The sequence below is a fragment of the Chelonoidis abingdonii genome, chromosome 10, assembly GCF_003597395.2.
Source record: "Chelonoidis abingdonii isolate Lonesome George chromosome 10, CheloAbing_2.0, whole genome shotgun sequence".
Classification (NCBI taxonomy): domain Eukaryota; kingdom Metazoa; phylum Chordata; order Testudines; family Testudinidae; genus Chelonoidis; species Chelonoidis abingdonii.
The window spans coordinates 9,325,058-9,344,053 of NC_133778.1; the positions used below are offsets into that span (position 1 = coordinate 9,325,058).

General features: G+C 50.5%; 2 protein-coding genes across 8 annotated transcripts in view; one reads left to right on the forward strand and one right to left on the reverse strand.

The window, feature by feature from the left end:
* LOC116815868 (uncharacterized) overlaps window positions 1-18,996 on the reverse strand; it is a 385,671-nt gene that overhangs the window by 31,115 nt on the left and 335,560 nt on the right. The gene's annotated exons all lie outside the window — the stretch shown is intronic.
* LOC116815856 (uncharacterized) lies at window positions 3,614-17,291 on the forward strand. Of its 7 annotated transcripts, none has more exons than XM_032764564.2 (5): window positions 3,706-3,774; window positions 7,425-7,558; window positions 8,600-8,729; window positions 11,842-13,807; window positions 14,449-17,291. In XM_032764564.2, exons 4-5 carry the CDS (start codon window positions 11,866-11,868, stop codon window positions 15,318-15,320), a joined length of 2,814 nt encoding a protein of 937 aa, XP_032620455.1. In that variant the 5' UTR covers window positions 3,706-3,774; window positions 7,425-7,558; window positions 8,600-8,729; window positions 11,842-11,865; the 3' UTR covers window positions 15,321-17,291. The 7 variants fall into 7 exon arrangements, with proteins under 7 accessions (XP_074926029.1, XP_074926028.1, XP_032620455.1 ...); XM_032764559.2 differs by having other exon boundaries at window positions 7,425-7,533; XM_032764565.2 differs by having other exon boundaries at window positions 7,425-7,533; window positions 14,452-17,291.

Here is an 18,996-nt window from a genome sequence, read left to right on the forward strand (position 1 = left end):
TTTTTAAGGTCAGGCTTGACAAAGCCCTGGCTGGGATGATTTAGTTGGGGATTGGTCCTGCTTTGAACAGGGGGTTGGCCTAGACGTCCTCCTCAGGTCCCTTCCAACCCTGATCTTCTATGATTCTATGATCACAATGATCCAATTAGGCCTTAAAAACTATGAAACTATAAAGCAGGTTATCTAGGCCTCTAATCATTCTTGCAGATGTTTTCTAAACCCGTGCTAATTTGTCAACAACCTTTCTGCAGTGTGAACACCAGGACTGGACACAGTTCCCACTAATGGTCTAATTAATGCCATATGACCAACTAATGAAGAGCCACTCATTACTGCTACTTCATAGTCCTCTGTTTAGCTTCCCCAGGATCACATTAACTTTCTTAGCTACAGCATCACACCGGATGCTCATATTGAGATGGCTTCCACCATGACCCTTTGGCCCTTTCCAGGGTCACTGATTCCCCAAAGCTCCCCTTAGCAGTGCACTCACAGCGCGTCTCACACGCAGACACAAAGCCCTGTAAATCTGTTCAATTCCCATCATGCATCACTGCTGGAAAGTCATGAACCTCAAACAATGGCAGCACTGACTGAATGCAAACTCCACACAGGCCACGGGACAAGGAACAAAAGAATAAGCCAGACATGACAATCAGTTCCCCACTGCTACTGTCGACCGTCTGGCACTGCAGGGCCCCTCCCTACAACCCCCCACAGTCCTGGGGTGTCTGCTAAAGCAAGGAGGGAGAACAGTGGAGCACTGACATTGGGGAACCCAGCAGAGTCAGGGAGTTTGGCACAAGGAATTCTTGTAACCCTCTGCCACTGCTGCTGCTGCAGGAGGGAAAGAGAGTATTAATTACAGCAGGAGCTGGAGTCCCCAACTGGAATAAGGGCCCCTTTGTGCTGTTAGCGGTACTTATCTGTCTGTCCCTTACCATTAGCACAGGGTCTGAGCACGAGGAGACACCAGAGATCTCTGGGACAGAGGGGGCTAGAGCCGGTGATCGCCCGCAGCCTACGCTTGCAGCTGAGACTCCAAGGCAGAGCAAGATGCCTCCCTGTAGACAGGATTTAGGCGTTTCTTTCAGAGAGAGGGGCAGGGCTGCGAAACACCTGTCTGTTGGGCATCGCTAGCCTGCTAGGTTGGGGGAGGTGCCACCTAGGCTGCCGGGAGTTGTGACTCTCATCCAGATGTGCCATCTCTCCTCACGACAGAGAGTGCAGCCACATAATGCAGGATTTGGGAGTCCTGGCAACGCTCAATGTTCCCCTCTGAATCTAGCCCCAGGTTACTAGCATAAAGTCAGGCAAGATGTCAGGGGCACAGCAGGGCACTTAACTTGGGTCTCCAGAGTGTCAGGTCAGTACCCCAACCATTGGGTCACCCTTCCTCTGACAGCAAGCCCCCAATATTCACACAGTGAGAGACCGTCCCTGCCCCAAAGGGCTTTTGCTGTCAATAGACGAGCCAGACAAAGGGCAGAGTCTCACCTCCATTTCACAGAGGGGAAACTGAGGCCCAGAGAGACCACAGCTGGGACTTTCAAAGCAGCATAAGGGGAGAGGTGTGCAAGTCACCTCCCTCTGGTCCCTTTGAAACCAGCCTAAGTGACTGACAAGGAGTCTGTGGCACAACCAGGGATCTACTCCATCTCCCGAGTCCCTGGCCAGTTCCTGAAACAGGAGAGCAGCCTTCTTCTCTTTAGTGTCTGCACAGAGAACAGCCCCCACACTTCTTCCACACCGCGCTGCTTGTGCAGCCAAGGCTCGCTTTACACACTGGAGGGTCCTGGCATCCCTCCATTCCTCCTCCACATGCTCTCCACGTGCCACCCTCCCATCCCCCTTTATTTCTAGGATCCACTGCAGCCCCCGTTGCCCCCTTCCAGCGAGTGTGATGTGTGCCCCATTCCCTCCCTCTCCCATAGCAGGGCATCTCATTCTCCTTCATGGCAAGGCTCTACGTGCTCCCATTTTCCCCTCTCCCCATCCCCCTGCCCCATCCTCCCTATATGACATCTCTCCCCTCCAGTGATTCTGTGTGCCCCTCCCCCCCGACAGGGATTCTCTGTGCTCCCTATTGCTCCTCCCCCTAACTCCCATTCCCCTCCACCTACCACTTGTCTTCCTGAATCTGTCCCCATCTCTCACCTCCATGCAAGTTTCCATTTCTCCCCACCATAATCGGCTTATGGCCACTAACACCCGGAACATTCCCTGACCCAGGGACAGTGTCTTAGACACAGGAGCTGCAAATTACATGGCCTGATCCCCCTGAATTCTGGGGGATCAGTGAAGATCCCTGCACAGAATCTGACCCAGATGCTTCTCATACCCCAGGGGCCAGGAATTCTTATCCAGCAAGGTCATGGCCTCATAATTCTCCTGCATAACATCCCAGGACAGGGCTCTCTGACCTGGGTCCAGCAGGGCCCATTCCTCCGCCGTGAAATACACAGCCACCTCCTCGAAGGTCACTGGCTCTGCTGCAGTCATTTTCCTTTCCCAGCACCTGGCAGGATGGGACGATCTCCAGCGAAACGTGGACATGGTTCTGCAGCCTGGCATAGTGAGAAGGGAAACTGGAGGTTTCAGAAGGGGCTTATGTCCATTTAAATCCTCCATTTAGCTCAGATTCTTCCCTGCAGACAGCTGTTCCAGACTCTGCTGTCCTGGGGAAATGCCTGAGTTAAGATTTATGAAAAAGCATCGACATTTCGGCTCTTAAATCCCTACCCAGTTCTCTCAGTACCTGGCCTGATTTTCACAAGTGCTGAGCCTGCCACATGGGGTCCAGGTCTGAGCCCAGCTTTGTCCTGCCTAGGGATTCACTGGGAAAACGTGTCGCCAAAAGGCACCAACACTGCTGAGAAAGAAAAACGAGCTTTTAACCAGAAAACTATTCTCTCTCTCCCTTCCCCTCCGCCAGCTCTCTCCCCTGGCCCCTCTCTAAAGCAGACACGTGTGTGTCTGTGTGTGTGTGTCCCCTGGCCCCCCTCCAAAGCAGACTGTGTTTGTGTGTCCGTCCCTGGCCCCTCTCCAAGGCAGACTGTGTGTGTGTGTGTGTATGTCCCCTGGCCTCTCTCCAAAGCAGATACGTGTATGTGTGTCTGTGTGTGTCCATCCCTGGCCCCTCTCCAAAGCAGACTGTGTGTGTGTGTGTATGTCCCCTGGCCTCTCTCCAAAGCAGATACGTGTATGTGTGTCTGTGTGTGTCCATCCCTGGCCCCTCTCCAAAGCAGACTGTGTGTGTGTGTGTATGTCCCCTGGCCTCTCTCCAAAGCAGATACGTGTATGTGTGTCTGTGTGTGTCCGTCCCTGGCCCCTCTCCAAAGCAGACTGTGTGTGTGTCTGTGTGTGTGTGTCCTGCAGCCCCAGGGCTGGACCCGGGGCTGCCCGAGGCCGGAGATGCAGCTGGCAGCGTGAGAAGCAGCTCAGGGTCCCTTTCCAGCGGCGCGGGCGGAGCAGGGCCAAAGGAGCCTCTTTGGGGGACCCCCCCCCGGGCAGCGCGTCCCCCAGCCGGGAGCCCTCCTGCTGCCCCTCCCCTCCCCTGCAGGCTCCGGGTCTGGGTCGGGTCGGGGCTGGGGCCCCCCGGCCGGGCCGGGCCGGGCTCTCCCCGCACCCTCCGCTGGGAGCAGCAGCGGCTCCGCCCGGGGACCGGTGTCCCATGGAAACGGGTCCCGCGGCAGGAAGTGATTCGGATTCACTGCCGCGTTCAGCCCCGGCCCCCCCGCGGCTGCTGCTCCCCGGGCCCGTCTCAGAGCAAAGGTGAGCGAGACTCGCGTGGGGAAACTGCCGGGGGGGCGGGTTGTGGGGCCCCCCCGCAGGCTCTGGGGAACCTGCCCCTCGTTCGGGCCGAGCCCGCGGCAGCCTGGGGCGGGGCTGGGAATCGCCTGGGCCCAGAGCCACAAAGCCAGGCAGGCTCTGGGGAGGGGTGTGACAACGTGTGTGTGGCCCTATGAAACCGGGACACCCTGATTTCCACGGAACAGGCCAGGAGTCCTGCTGGCACCTTGCAGACTAACAAACCCATTTGAGCATAAGGGCTGCAGCCGCTTCATCGAGGGCAGCATTTCCCGCTGATGTCAGTGAGCGAGGGAATATTTGTGTGGCCTGGCAGGCTGGCTGGTACGGCTTCTCGAAGGCTCCTGGAAAGAGGTCCCTTAACTGCAAACCCTTCCTTGGCCTTCGGCGCCAGTGCCATTTTAGCAAGGAAGAGGCAGCGTTTAGCCCAGTGGTCAGAGCACTCACCTGGGATATGTGACCAGACAGAAGATGTGAAAAATCTTGACGGGGGTGGGGGTAATAGGAGCCTATATAAGAACAAGCCCCCAAAATCAGGACTGTCCCTATAAAATTGGGACGTCTGGTCACCCTAGATATAAAGGAGCCCTCTTTCATGTCCCTTCTCCACCTAATGGATCCTTATTGGAAGCGTTACAATGAAAGGAGTAAATATAGCCTTGATGCCGTCTCCTATATGGTTTCTGTACATTTAGTGCAATTCTAAATCTAGTCCCGCAAATGGGTGTTCACAGTCTTAATGACAGAAGAATCAGGTGCTAACATACATTCTTAGAGGAAACGAATTTAAATGCAGCCTGTGCATTTCTAAATAGCCATTGAATAATTTACAAAATCGTAGGGCAGGTCTACACATAAAACACCGCATTGGCACAGCTGCACTGATGCAGCACTTTAATGTAAAGAAGTTCTGTGCTGACGGGCAAGAGCTCTCCCCTTGGCATAGTGAATCCACCTCCGGGAGAGGAGATGGGAGACCCTCCCACTGACATAGCACTGGCTACTCTAGGGGCATGGCTACACTTGCAGCTGTACAGCGCTGCTGCGGGAGCGCTCCCGCAGCAGCGCTTTGAAGTGCGAGTGTGGTCGCGGCGCCAGCTCTGGGAGAGAGCTCTCCTGGCGCTGCAGGTACTCCACCTCCCCGTGGGGATTAGCTTACAGCACTGGGAGCCGCGCTCCCAGCGCTGGGGCACTGTTTACACTGACGCTTTGCAGCGCTGTAACTTGCTGCTCTCAGGGGGGTGTTTTTTTCACACCCCTGAGCGAGAAAGTTGCAGCGCTGTAAAGCACCAGTGTAGCCATGGCCTAGGGGTTAGGTTGATACAACGATGCCATTCTGGGTATGGATTGATGTAAGTCTGTATTATAGCCCAGACCTTAGTAACAGCAGAATAAAGAAGTATTAACACAAATATAGAAGCATTAGAGAAAAATAATTTTAATGTGGTTAATACAACGAGGAATCCTGTGGCACCTTAGAGACTAACAAATTTATTTGGGCATAAGCTTTCGTGGGCTACAGCCCACTTCCTCACATGCATGAAGTCTGTGGTTAATGCCATTCTAAATAAAGTTGTTTAAACAATTTCACAAAGATGACCAAATATGAGTGATAGAAAGAGAAACTATAATCATAGACCTAGTTACACCTTTCAGAGATAATCGGGAAAGTTTTAAAACATCAAGAAAGGGGAAAAAAGGCAGAAAGAAGAGAAAATATGGCATAGAATCATAGAAGTGCAGGACTGGAAGGGGTCACGAGAGGTCATCTAGTCCAGTCCTCTGCACTCTTGGCAGGACCATGTAATAACCAGGGTTGTTCCTAGGGAGGTGCGGGGCCCAGGACAACCCCCACACTCCACCCTAGGCCCTACCCCTACTCTACCCCTTCCCCCAAGCCCCTGCTTTGCCATTGCCCAGCCAAGCCCCCATTCCACCCCTTCCTCCAAGCCCCTGCCCCTGAGCGCCGCCAGGCACTGGCAGGGCACAGCAGGGCTGGGCTGGTAGCACGGCTGATGGCCCCCACCCCCGCACCGCCCTGGCCCCACCAGGTCCCCCTGAAGCAGGGATGGGGTGGAGGAGCAAGGCCCCCCAAAGCGCAGGGCCCGGAGTGACTGCCCCGATCCGTCCTATGGACAGCATGGCTCTCTGTTAATAACTAAACTGTTCCTGATAGGTGTTTGTCTAACCTGTTCTTAAAAACCTTCAGTGACGGATAGTCCACAACCTCCCTAGGCAATTTGTTCCAGCGCTTGGCCACCCGGACAGTTAGAAGGTTTTTCCTGATGTCCAACTCAAACGTTCCTTGCAGCAGTTTAAGCCCATGTCTCCCCAAATACCCACTCCTCTTTTTTTCATAAGACAGCTCTTCTTTGCAGCATCTACGCTGAAGTTGGCCCATTGAAAGATATTATCTCCCCCACCTCGTCATAGGACAATCGGTCAAGGGCCAGAGCTTCTTTGTGAGACTGCCTGTGCTGATGTGCCTGTGTTAAAGTATAATTAAAAAAAATTAAAATCATGCTTGGTACCAACGTGTCCATGGGAGAGAGGCCTTTTGAGTGATACCTGACTCAACCCAATTTCGATGACACTGTAGTGAAAATGTCCACCAACTGCAGGACATGGCCCTGGGATCCGGATGAGTCCCCCACCACAGCGCAGAGGGTGACATGACTGAAATTACAATTCTGTAGATTTTTACACGTGGACCGACACGTCACTTACCTTTCTGTCATTCATTTGCACATGGAATTACATACGTTCTCACTCCTTCGGGGAGGGGGCTCCATGTACTCTAGATCAGACTTTCCAACCTGTGGATCGAGACCCAAAATTGGGTCAACGGAATGTTTCAGCTGACAGTGCCCCACTCTTCCAACCCCCAGGGAGCAGCAGCTCCGGTGGGCTTAGACCAGGCCAGGGGAGGGGCTCCTCTCCCCGGCAGCTCTGGTGGGCCAGAGGAGGGGCACCTCTCCCCACCTGCCTGGGCGGCTCTTGAGATCCTGGTGTGTGGCCGTGCAGCTTACAGGCAACATAGGTGGCTGTTGCGACCTGGTGCACGGGGTCGCAACACCACTCACATTTGCAGTGTGTGCTAAACATTGTGCTTTCTGCAACAAAGTCACAGCCTGCGATTTTCTTACCATCGTACCTATTACTTATTGAATATCCACTCTGATTCTGAGTACTGATCTAAATTCCCCTGTAGTTGCCTCTTTTCTCCCTAGTTATTGAATAAGGACATAAAATCCCCTCACATTTTTCTCCAGTTATTGACTTTTAATATCGAATCTCCTCAGATTTTGCTGTTTTCCATCTCATCCTCAAAGGTTGATTTAAAAAAGCAAACCTCACACCTTGCCTCCTTTCCCTCTATTTTTTAAATGTTTATATAATGTTTTCTCAGCTCTCCCTCCCCCCATACATACCCCTTTTGAACTGCAGAAATTTGTCTGTATTTGGAAAGAAATGTGACTGACGAAGACATATTGCTGAGTGTGTATTTAGAATTTTACTGCTTTAAAACAGGCTCAGGTTTAAAATCACGGAACATGCTTTGTGAGAAATATCCCGCAGATTCATCAGGTCTTGTTTGTTCTCTTTCTCCACAGCAGGATTTTCAGGGTTGAGGTGGTTTCCTGGTTGGAGTAGGGTGAAGAGCCAGAGGTTCTAGAGTTCCAGGCCTCTGAGGAAAGAGAGTTCTGAGAGGTGCCCACACGGGTGAGGAATCAAATAACTTGACACGGTAAAGAATCAGCAAGCGAAGCTGTAACTCCCACCAGTGCCTTCTAAATAGGGTTGCCAGGTGTCTTGTTTTCGACGAGAACACCCAGTCGAAAAGGGACCCCAGTGGCTGTCCCGTTGGCGAGGTGCAGCAGGGCGAGCAGGGTCCATGCCCTGCTCCGCGCCGCTCCTGGGAAACGGACAGCATGTTCGGCTCCCAGGCAGAGGGGTCACCAGCAGGGCTCCAGGTGCTGCCCCGGCCTGCAGGCACAACTCCCATTGGCCAAGGCTTGAGCTGCGGTCCATGCCCTGGTGGCAACCCCGCACTCTCTCTCCCTGTCGCCCACACCCAGGAGCTCGAGGTATCCCCATCTTGGAGCGCTGCAAGGTGCTCTGGGAATGGGGCTGCTGGAGGAGAGGCAGACAAGACAGCCCCTCTCGGGGTCCTGTGGCCAGCAGGTTCTCCTGCATGTCCTCTCCCACAGGGCCCCACATCCTGCCAGTACTGCGTGCCTCGGCTTCCTCCCAGCTCACCAGTGGGGCCCTTCTGGCCTCAGACCCCTGGCTTCTGCCAGTCCCGGGCCCTGGTGTGGTGGCCTGGTCCTGCTTGTGGCCAGGGCATGTAGCAGTGCTACGGGCTGCCCCTTGCCACCCCTCTGTGTTTGCTAACCTTGGCGGGCCAGGGAGCAAGCTAGAGCTTGGGATGAGAATTAAGCAAGTGCCAAGCCTGTTTGTTAAAGCTGCAAAACTTCCCAAACAGACTACAGTGCCCAGGCAGTGAATGAAGGTCCTGTAGCTGCTGGAATGAAAAGCAAGTTGTGTCCTTACCTAATTAAGGGCCCTGTTTGCTCTAGCCACCACAGTATCTGATATTCCTAACTGAGATTTCCCTTTAGTCTTCAGGACCATATAGTTAAAAAACACGTCCAAACTTTAAATCAATCAAGGATTTGGAAATGTCCCACCATTGCTAAAATTGCCGCATGTATTTACAAGTGATATTACAAAGTAAAAATCACAGTGGGATTATAAAAGTCCACTAATTTAACATTTATGTGCTTAGATACTACTGTGATGGGTGACACAGACAAATAAACGTAGCTACAGAGTGGAGCAGCCCAGCTCAAAGAACAGAAAGATTCAAACTGAGTCATTCAGGATTTGTTTCTGCTTCTAAATTTGAAACAGCAAATGTAAGTAAAATTAATGTGCAAAAAGTTGTTTCTAGTACCAAAAGTGACGTTCGTATAGAATCATACATGATTAAGAAAATATACATGATCTTTAATAACAACTAGGACTTGTATGTTTAATTTCTGAAATTCTTTTTGAGGACTCTTGGTAAAGGGAGAGCTCTTATATAAGGAAAACCTTGCCCACACAAGATACGGTAACATCTAACTCCAAACTCAGGAGCGAAATATGAACCCTTGTCGGGAAGGGGGTGGCAGCAGGCAGAGGGGTACTTGATAGCCAGGTGGCAGAGCAGAGGAAAGGCTAACGATGGATGAGTGAGTAACATGGCCCTGTGGTACAGCTAATTATCTTATATGCGAGTTCATTCTTGTGAGCTGTTTACAGCTGGTAAGTAATTCCAACCAATTCAGTTGTATTCTGTAGGGGCACCCCAGTGGCTGTGAGAAATAAGCTGGAGGCATTTGGGTTCACCAGCTCTTTTTATCTCCCTGAGGTTGATCTGCTGAAGATTTCTTCTTTTTTGAGAATTCTTTTTCCCTGTATGGAATTTCTTCCAAGGGCTCCTGTTGTCAGTTCACTTGGGGCTATATCGTAATGTTACTGTCATGGACAGGTCAGGGGCTGTGAATGTTTGTTTACTGCCCGTGACTTGTCCGTGACTTTTACTTAAAATACCCATGACTAAAATGCAGCCTCATCGATTAGTGTGGAGAACAGTCTCCCAACAGTGAAGGGCTGGGAGACTAGGAGGCTCAGAGAACTGGTAATGGGAGCCACACCCTTTCCTCTCCAGATCAAGGATATGAATCCGGCTGTAATTAATCCCGTTCGGTTGCATAAGAATATTCAGGTGAACAAGCGCTTGCAGCATCACGCCTTAGGTGCAGCCCCATGTTCTTGTTACAACTGGCACTCCCAGCAAGGAGACAGAAGTGGGAATCAAGAGCGTCAAGATATCTCATGGCTGGGAGGCTCCACTGCACAGTTGAGGCACATTGGTGAGGGCGACGCAGAGAAGCTTGCACTGCCATTGTTCCCCCCGTCTTTTTCTAGATCCACCTTTTGGCTAATGTGTAGACTGTAAGATCTTTGGGGCAGGGACTGTATGTTACAGATGTGTACATTGCTTGGCATAATTGTCTGGTGAAAGTGCCTTCGTAATACAAATAAGTAATGTTTGCAACATTACTTCAGTGTGTGAGCATTTAAGGTGGAACCATGCAGCACTTTTTATAAATGGTGTAACCTAGAACAGTGTTTCCCAAACTTGGGACGCCGCTTGTGCAGGGAAAGCCCCTGGTGGGCCAGGCCAGTTTGTTTACCTGCCCCATCCACAGGTCTGGCCGATTGCGGCTCCCACTGGCTGCGGTTTGCTGTGCCAGGCCAATGTGAGCTGCTGGAAGTGGTGGCCGGTATGTCCCTCAGCCCGTGCCACTTCCAGCAGCCCCCATTGGCCTGGAGCAGTGAACCGTGGCCAGTGGGAGCCACGATCAGCCAGACCTCCACACGGGGCAGGTAAACAAACCAGCTTGGCCTGCCAGGGGCTTTCCCTTCCCCAACGTTGTCCCAAGTTTGGGAAGCACTGACCTAGAAGATATATCACTGGATTGAATCAAATTCTCTGTCCTCTGTACAGCTAGTTTTTTGCACTGGAATGGTGAGACTTGTGGCTGGTCCCCAAGTAATAAGAATGTAATTAATCCAGTATTTCAGATCCTTTTGTTTTTTCCAATATAAATTACTCAGTGGTAAAAAGCAGTGAGTGGCAGCTTTGTATCAACTGAGTTATGGAAAAGATGACCTGCGTCAGTTGCTAATCTTGCTTCTTGAGCAGTCTGAGCCCTAAAGCTTCTATGCACTATTCTGCACTAAGGTGGATGTTTAATAGTAATGATAATTAGCTAGCAGAATGCAGTTTGATGTTACTGAAATCTACCTAGGGCCATTTATAACCAATTTTACATGTAATGTGCTATTATTTTCCTTTATCTGTATGTGTATAAAACCTTTAAAACATGGCTTTGGGGGTGGGGGTGCTTTATTTATTACATGCGTTTCTCCAGTTAGCTTGTGACCTCTTTTGTACAACATTTAGCAATAACCACTATTCCAATAAAAGCTCCAAATCCTATAAAACAAGGGTTGCCCTCACTCCAGATTGTGCAAGTAAACCACCGTTTTTGGTATGGTCACAAGTCTCAAGGTCACTTGGCACCCATAAAAAGTAGCACCCCATTGCAAGTGCCCATCACCAATATGGGGATATTTTGAGATGAGGTGACAATGTAAGCGTCAGGACAGGATGATGACCATTGAAAATCCACATCTTACAAATATATGGCAGATTGATATTTTTTAAACTATGTCCTGATCTCTTCTGGGTGGGTCTTTTAATTGTCTGAAAGGTTCAAACAAAATTCTGGATATATTATCTTAATACAATTGACTTAATATATTAACATGCTAGTGCCTTGTTTTGTTAATCTTGAGAGTAGCTGCTATCCAATGTAAATTATGTTGTTATCCTATTTCACATCATTTTGTCATGACTTAATAAAACTGTACTACTCATGAAAAACGGTGAAGCTGTGAGCATGCCGTTTTCCGTTTGATGTGCCAGCTGCAGCACTTCATGCTGTTCCCAGGGTGGTGCTAACTGAACTGATGCAAATCTAGAGAGGTCTTTGCAGAACTGGATGTTACACATGCTGTTCAAAACACCTGTGTTAACTCTAGCTCCACTGAAAACAGAAAAAATGGCTTATGACAAATTATAGAAGCTAATATGATACAATGGAATAGAATAGAAAAAGTCCAGTTTTAAGGGGACCTGTGCCGTCAGAAGTATTGACCGGACACCATAAGTCCGGTTACCATAATTTTCTTTAGTTTTCTAGCGTGCTGTAAAAAATAAAACCTGAAATTAGCATAATATATCTGTCAAAACAATATATTTGATTGAATCTTTGAATAACTTTTTCAGTGCACAGTCAGAAGCAGTAGGGACCAACTAGCCTTTAAGAGTTAAGGATCTAGTCAGCTGGCATCAGTGGTCAGCAACATAGTTAGCATTGTGCCATCCACAGTCAACACTGTTTTATCTATCAGCTAAACTATGCTGCAGTCACACTAATGCGAGGTGAAATGGCGGAACCCGAAAAGAAAAAGATTCAAAGGCTGTGCTCTTTTAAAGATGAGTGGTTGCAACTCCCAGAGTATCGGAATTGGCTTACAAAGGCGAGTGAAGAGTCGGGATACTGTTCTATTTGTCATGTTCAGTTCAAGGTTCACTTTGATTCTGTAAAAGCTATCCAGCATCATGCAGAGACAGCGGGTCACAAAATCAAAGTACGAGGACAAGTCCAGTCCAGTCCAGTCGATAAATTCCTCGTAAAGACTGATACTTCCGAAGAACAACAAGTGTGCATGACTGAATTACTCTTAACATACCATGGAGTTAAACACCACCACAGCTACCATTCTCAAGACTGTGGAAATACACTGTACCCCTCCATTTTCACTGATTCCAAGATAGCTTCCAAAATTCACTGTGGAAGGAGAAAAGCGGAGGCTTTGATTGAGAATGTATTGGCACCCCATTCATTAAAACTGGCTGTGCAAGACATTGGCTCTACATCATTTTCAGTAATGACAGATGCTTCTAATAAAGGGAACACAAAATTATTCCCAGTTGCCCTCCGCTACTTTAATAAAGATAAGGGAAGCTGCACATGTATCGTAGACTTTTTCGAGGATGCGGATGAAACATCAGAGGCAATCGCAAACAACTTAAGAAGTTGTCTTCAAAATGCTGGTCTGATACATAATAAAATTGTGGCATATGGAGCAGACAACGCATCTGTCAATTTTGGAAAACACAAGTCTGTTTTGGTGCACCTAAAACAAATGTTGAATTTACCAAACCTTGTGCCAGGGTATTGCAGCACTCACATAGTGCACAATACAGCGAAACATGGCTTGAAAATGCTCTCTTATGATGTAGAGAATTTGGTCATCAAGGTTTTCAGTGAATTCTCATCCAGTGCAAAGAATATGAGTGAACTTAAAGAGTTCTTTGACTTCCTGGAGACAGAATATTCGGAAATCTTGCGTCATGTACCTACACGTTTTTTGACTCTTTTCACTGCCGTAGACAGGTTACTGAAGCATTGGCCTGCCCTCAAATCTTACTTTGTGAACAAAGGAGAGGAAAAAGTGAGCTGCGCAATATGGGCCTTTCTTTCTGAGCAAGAGGATGCAGTATCCGATGGTGACATTATTACGCTTCCCGAGCTGTACATCCGCTTTGTGCACAACATTCTGAGCCAATTGAACAACACCATAAAGGTTCTTGAAAGTGATTTCATTCAGGTAACTGAACTGTATGGCGTGTTCAGCAGACTGAGAAGAGAGATTCAGAATCGACAAGAGCAAGGCTTCTATGGGTACAAGATGACACAGTTCTTGAAAAAACTGCCACCTAATGAGCAGAATAAATTTGTTGGCGATGCCCAACAGGCTTACACACGCATGCTACAGTACCTGGAAAAGTGGTTTGATTTCAGGGAAAACTCTTTCTATGTGTTGTGTGCACCACTCAGTCTGGACGGGCCTCTTGAGCTAGACAAACTGTGTGCTTTGACTACAAGCTGGGACATTCAAGTAGACGAAGATGAACTATTTACAGAAATGTGCTCATTGAATGATGCACTACCAACCCTGAAGAGTTTGACAAATAGTGCTGAATCGACATTGTCCCCACAGCAACAAGAAAGAATCAATGTTTCTGAGATGTGGGTAGAATTCTTTAAGCGCTGGGAGGCCCCGAACTTACTCAAAATTGTGCAGCATGTGCTTGCTATACCACCCACCAACACATTTGTGGAACGCATTTTCAGTGTTATGAAGAGCTTGTGGACTAACGAAAGGAATCAGCTCCATGTGAACATGGTGAAAGCTGAGTTATTCATGCACTTCAACTATAAAATGACATGTGCCGAGTTTGCTGGATTTTTGAAGACAAAAGCAGCGGAGGAGCTTGTGGTGGCAGCAAGAAAAGAACAGAAGTATAAATGTAAGTCGTTTCAATTGCCACGCTCCTTAAACCTGGGTTTGTTTTATTTTGTTTGTATCTTCTTTACACTGCAGAAGAAGGTAAAAAGTTTCATTGACAGTAGTGTTTAAAATCTCTCCCTGGGAGGCGAAGGGTATTTGAGTCACACGTTCCATCTCCCACATTCAGATCTTTGCAGCTCCTGCCCTTCTCCTGGTGCCTGCTCGGGCCTTGCAGTGAAACTGAGCAAGTGAGCGAAGGTGGGAGAGAGCGAGTAATGAAGGGAAGGGAGTGGAGTGAGCAGGGGTGGGGCCTCTGGGCAGGTGGCGGGACAAAGGTGTTTGGTTTTCTGGATTTAGAAAGTTGGCAACCCTACTTCTAAAGTCCTCCAGGGTCTGCTTCATCTTAGCCAGGTCAGAGTTGTTCCTAGAACTCTAGACACTTGGCAGTAGCTCCCTCTCTCCTGCCCTCACTACCTCTGATTTTTCAGATGGGATGTGGAGTCCAGATTTATCCCCTTCTCTCTCTCCCTTGGGAAAGGGTTTGGGGAGGATTCTGTTCCTGATTTTTCAGTTTCTCCAGTGCTATTTGGACTTGTTTCTCTCCTGTCCTTCTCCAGCGCAGGGAATGACTCATATCTGGATTCTCTCTCTCTGTCTCAGCAGGTGAGGAGATGATGAGTGAGAATGTGGAAGAGAATCCTCAGCAGGAAGATCCTGAGCAAGTTGAAACTCACGGAACTTTATTGGGTAGATGTGAAGCGACTGTGTCCTGGAGTCCAGAGCATGGAAAAGCTGGTGGGTCTCAGCACAGCCCAGAGAGACAGCAGGGAAACCAGCCAGGGAAGAACACGGGTAAATCCACTCAATGTGAAGGTAGTTCGAAGAATCTTAGCAAAAACATGATGCACCAGAGATCCTCCAAAGGGGAGGGGAAAAACACATGCACCGAATGTGGGAAAAGCTTCAGTCGGAGTTTATACCTTATTATACATCGCAGAACCCACACAGGAGAAAGACCTCATAAATGTCTTCAGTGTGGGAAAAATTTTATTGGCATCCCAACCCTGAAAAAGCATCAGAAAATCCACATGAGAGAAAAATCCTATAAGTGTCCCAACTGCGGGAAAAGCTTTGGTGAGAGATCACACCTTATTGGCCACCAGAAAGTCCACCGAGAAGCAAAAACCTTCATATGCTCTCAGTGTGGGGAAACCTTCTGTAACTGGTCATCCTTTCTTAGACATGAGAGGATCCACACCGGAGAGAGAGCGAAGCCTTACAGCTGCCCCGAGTGTGGGGAGAACTTCCGGGATAGGACTGGTCTTGTTAGGCATCAGACAACTCACACGGGAGAGAAACCGTATAACTGCCTGAAGTGTGGTGAAAGCTTCAGTCGGCGCTCAAACCTTACCAGGCACCAGAAAGTTCACACTGGGGAGAGACCCTATAAGTGCCTCAAATGCGGGAAAAGCTTCAGTCAGAAATCAACCCGCAGTAGACATCTGAGAACCCACTGGGGAGAAAACGAATAAATACCCCGACTAGAACTGGCTGAAGTGAGTTAGACTGGAGCAGCTGAGACTAGCTTCCTTTTTAACTGCCAGTTTCCTGTGTGCTTTAAAATGCACATGTGGACTTTGATTGTCCTGAAAATTGCTGTGCTTCATCTGAGCTGGGGGCAGAGCTAGGGGTGGGGAGTTGTGGCCATTTGGTCTAGGGGTTCCTCAGATACAGCCCCCCAAAAAGAAGCTGCTTTTACCATTCAGATTGCTCTGCAACCCTGTGCCAATTTAACCCCCATGAAAAGCAGGAAATATAACATTAGTGTACATGCTACTCCCACAATATAACCTTAACTCTGCCCTCTTTGAGTGAAGTCCCGGGCCAATGACACACATTTTCTCTCTACCTTTGCAGATGCTACAGAACACTTCAGGAATAGAGCACTGGTGAGCAGTGTAGGACAAATTTGGCCACCTTCTGTTGCTAAGGGAAGACCCTGGGGTAGGTCAGGCATAGTGAACAGCCCTCACTTACACTCAAAAACCGAGCCTGCTCCACACAAACCACCCCAGAACCTCAGAATGTTCCCACAGCTTCACCCTTGCCCTGAGGGTTCCTTGGGAGACTTGGCTTTCGCGGACCCCGCAGTAAGCCCTGGAGTTAGATGTGCATTTCTACTGGCAGAGCCTGCAGAACTCAGCACTGCAATGAAGCATAACTGACCCTTTTAAAGTACACCTGCACCTCTTGCTATCCCAGGGTCAGCTCTGCCAGCCCACTCCAGCGAATCTCTTCCTCACTCAGTACAGTGCGCCTCATACAGCGAAGGTAGTCGAGTGCATGCAGATGAATTCTAGGATTCAGATCTACGGAATACAACACGAGCAATGGTCCATCTTCTTAGTCCTTCATGTCTGCTTATTATGGCAACACCGTCACTGAACCATTCTCACTGGCTATTGCCAGCTCCAAGGGGCAGAGTTAAGGTGGCGCTGTGGGAATGACATTTACTTTCATTTCTTGGGTTTTACAGGTGTAGATTTAGCCACTCGCCGCACTGGGGAAGGGCACAAGGCAGCACCGGGCAGCCTTAGCTTTGCATTAACCAAGGTTTTGGACAGTTAATAGATTTGCTGATTCCAGAAATATTGTCACCATTTGACTTTTCAGTCTGGTGACACATCTCTGGTGTTAGGAGACAGCAGCCAGCTCCAGTCTTCTCCACCTGCCTCTGGCTCTGCCTGGGTTATCAAAGGAAAAGCTCCGATCATCCTGTCCACCCTCTCAGCTGCTGGGAGTCCCTGTCCCAGCTGGAATCTTCTCCCTCATCTTACCTGGGTCCCCAGCCAGTGTCCTATGGACTGGGTAGCCGGGGAACCGTTTCTACCCTTTATTCACAAAAAACCCCAGGGACCTGGGGCCATCCAGTATTTAGAGACTAGGAGAGACGGGTGATGGGCAGGGAGGAGCCTGTGTTTGAGCACAGGGAGATGGGAACCCAGGGACTGAGTGTGTGAATCAGTGAGTGATGGTGAGGGCGCTGAGACTGGAGAACTCGTTGCACTAGCAGAGCGCAGCTCATCCTTACAAAGTGGAGCAGCAGCCGCAGCCAGAGAAGTTAAGACAGCATTTGCCCAGCTGCAGCTAGCTCGCCCTCACAGTCCGAAGGGATCTGGCAGCCCTTGAAGTGGCTTGGAGAATGACGGGGGTTCAGCTCAGGAAGTTCAGCCAGAGCCCTAGCGCTCTCTCTGGTGCTTGTAACATTTGGTTAAGATGCCAACAGAGTGCAGTGAACTCAAAGGGAAATTAGCGAATGGCTGGGGTTCTGCCTCACGAAGAAATGTCAAGAGCAACGAGGGCGCGGTTCTAAAGTAATTCTCTGAAATTGGGGCTGGCAGCATGGTGTCGTGTGTGTGTGTGTGAAGGATCTGGATTATATCAGTGGATGAGGAGATAATTTGGACATTTAAATAAAACACTGATTCTGGCCTGCATATTTATACCTGCCTCTGGAAGTTTCCATTACATGCGTCTGAAGAAGTGGGTATTCACTCACGAAAGCTCATGCTCCAATACGTCTGTTAGTCTATAATGGGTCGGCAAACTATGGCATGCGTGCCAAAGATGGCACGCGAGCCAATTTTTAATGGCACGCTAGGGCCTGCCAGGACCCCACTGTGCCATTAAAAATCCTGCCGACGCGGCACGCTGCAGGGTCCGCGCTCCTGGGCTGGAGGGCCGGGCCCAGCACAGCAAACTGCCGGTCTCTCCCCCACCTTCCCCTGGAGCCCTGCCACCGCGCACAGTGCTCAGGAGGTTGGGATTGCGCGCTCCATGGTGAGGTAAAGACACTTCCCGGTCATCCGGAGCCCCACCGCCGCATGCAGCCCCGCCCCGCCCCGCCCCTCAGAGCGCTGCGCACGCGGCGGCGGGGCTTCAGATCAGCGGGAACCCAGCGGGTAAGGGGTCCGGGTTGGGGTGGGGGCAGTCAGGGGATAGGGAGCAGGGTGGGTAGGATCCCGGGGAGGTGATTAGGGGCGGGGGTCTCTGGAGGGGGCATTCAGGGAGTAGGGGTGGGGGTTGGATGAGGCATGGGAGTCCCGGGATCCTTTAGGGGCTGGGGTGTGGATAGGGGTCAGGGCAGTCAGGGAACAGGGAGCAAGGAGGGTCCTGAGGAGGCTGTTAGGGTGGGGGGTGTCACGGTGTGTGGGGGAGTCCGGTGCTGCACCCCTCTTCCTGGGACTCACAGTGACTCTTAATCAGCCAGTAAAACAGAAGGTTTATTGGACAACAGGAACGCAGGTTACAGCAGAGCTTGTAGGCTCAGCCAGGACCCCTCAATCAAGCCCCTCTGGGGTCCTGGAACCTTAGCCCCCTGAATTCCAACCGTCCAGCCCAAAACCGAAACTAAAAACTCCTCCCCTCCAGCGGGCCCCTTCCTTTTCCCCCTTCCCGGGCAAAGGTGCTCACTCCCTCCCCCCTTACCTGGCTCAGGTTACAGGCTTAATTCCTGTCCCTTACCTAAAGACATCCCCTGCTCTCCCATCCCCCATGCAGACAGCCCCTACTCCATCACAAGGGGTCTCTGGAGGGGGTGGTCAGGGGACAAGGAGCTGGGGGGGTGGATGATTTGGGAGTTCGGGGGGGACTATCGGAAGATAGGGGTGTGGAGAGGGGTTGGGCAAGCAGGGAGCAGGGGGGCATTGTATGGGTCCAGAGTTCTGGGAAGGGGCGGCTCCAGGCCCCAGCACACCAAGCGCGTGCTTGGGGTGGCATGCCGTGGGGGGTGCTCTGCCGGTCGCCGGGAGAGCGGCAGGTGGCTCTGGTGGAGGGTCCGCTGGTCCCGTGGCTCCGGTAGACCACAAAAGCCGCAGGACCAGCGGACCCTCCACAGGCACACCTGCGGGAGGTCCACCGGAGCCGCCTGCCGCCCTCCCGGCAGAGCGTCCCCCGCGGCGTGCCATCCTGCTTGGGGCAGTGAAATAACTAGAGCTGCCCTTGGTTCTGGGGGTCCTGTCAGGGGGCGGGGAGCGGTTAGATAGGCGTGGGAGTCCGGGGGGTTCTGTCTGGGTGCGGGGGTGTGGATAAGGGTTGGGGCAGTCAGGAGACAGGTAGGGGGTAGGGTCCTAAGGGGCAGGGAGGCTTAGATACGGGGTGGGGTCCCAAGAGGGGGTAGTTGAGACAAGGAGTGGAGGGGTTGGGAGT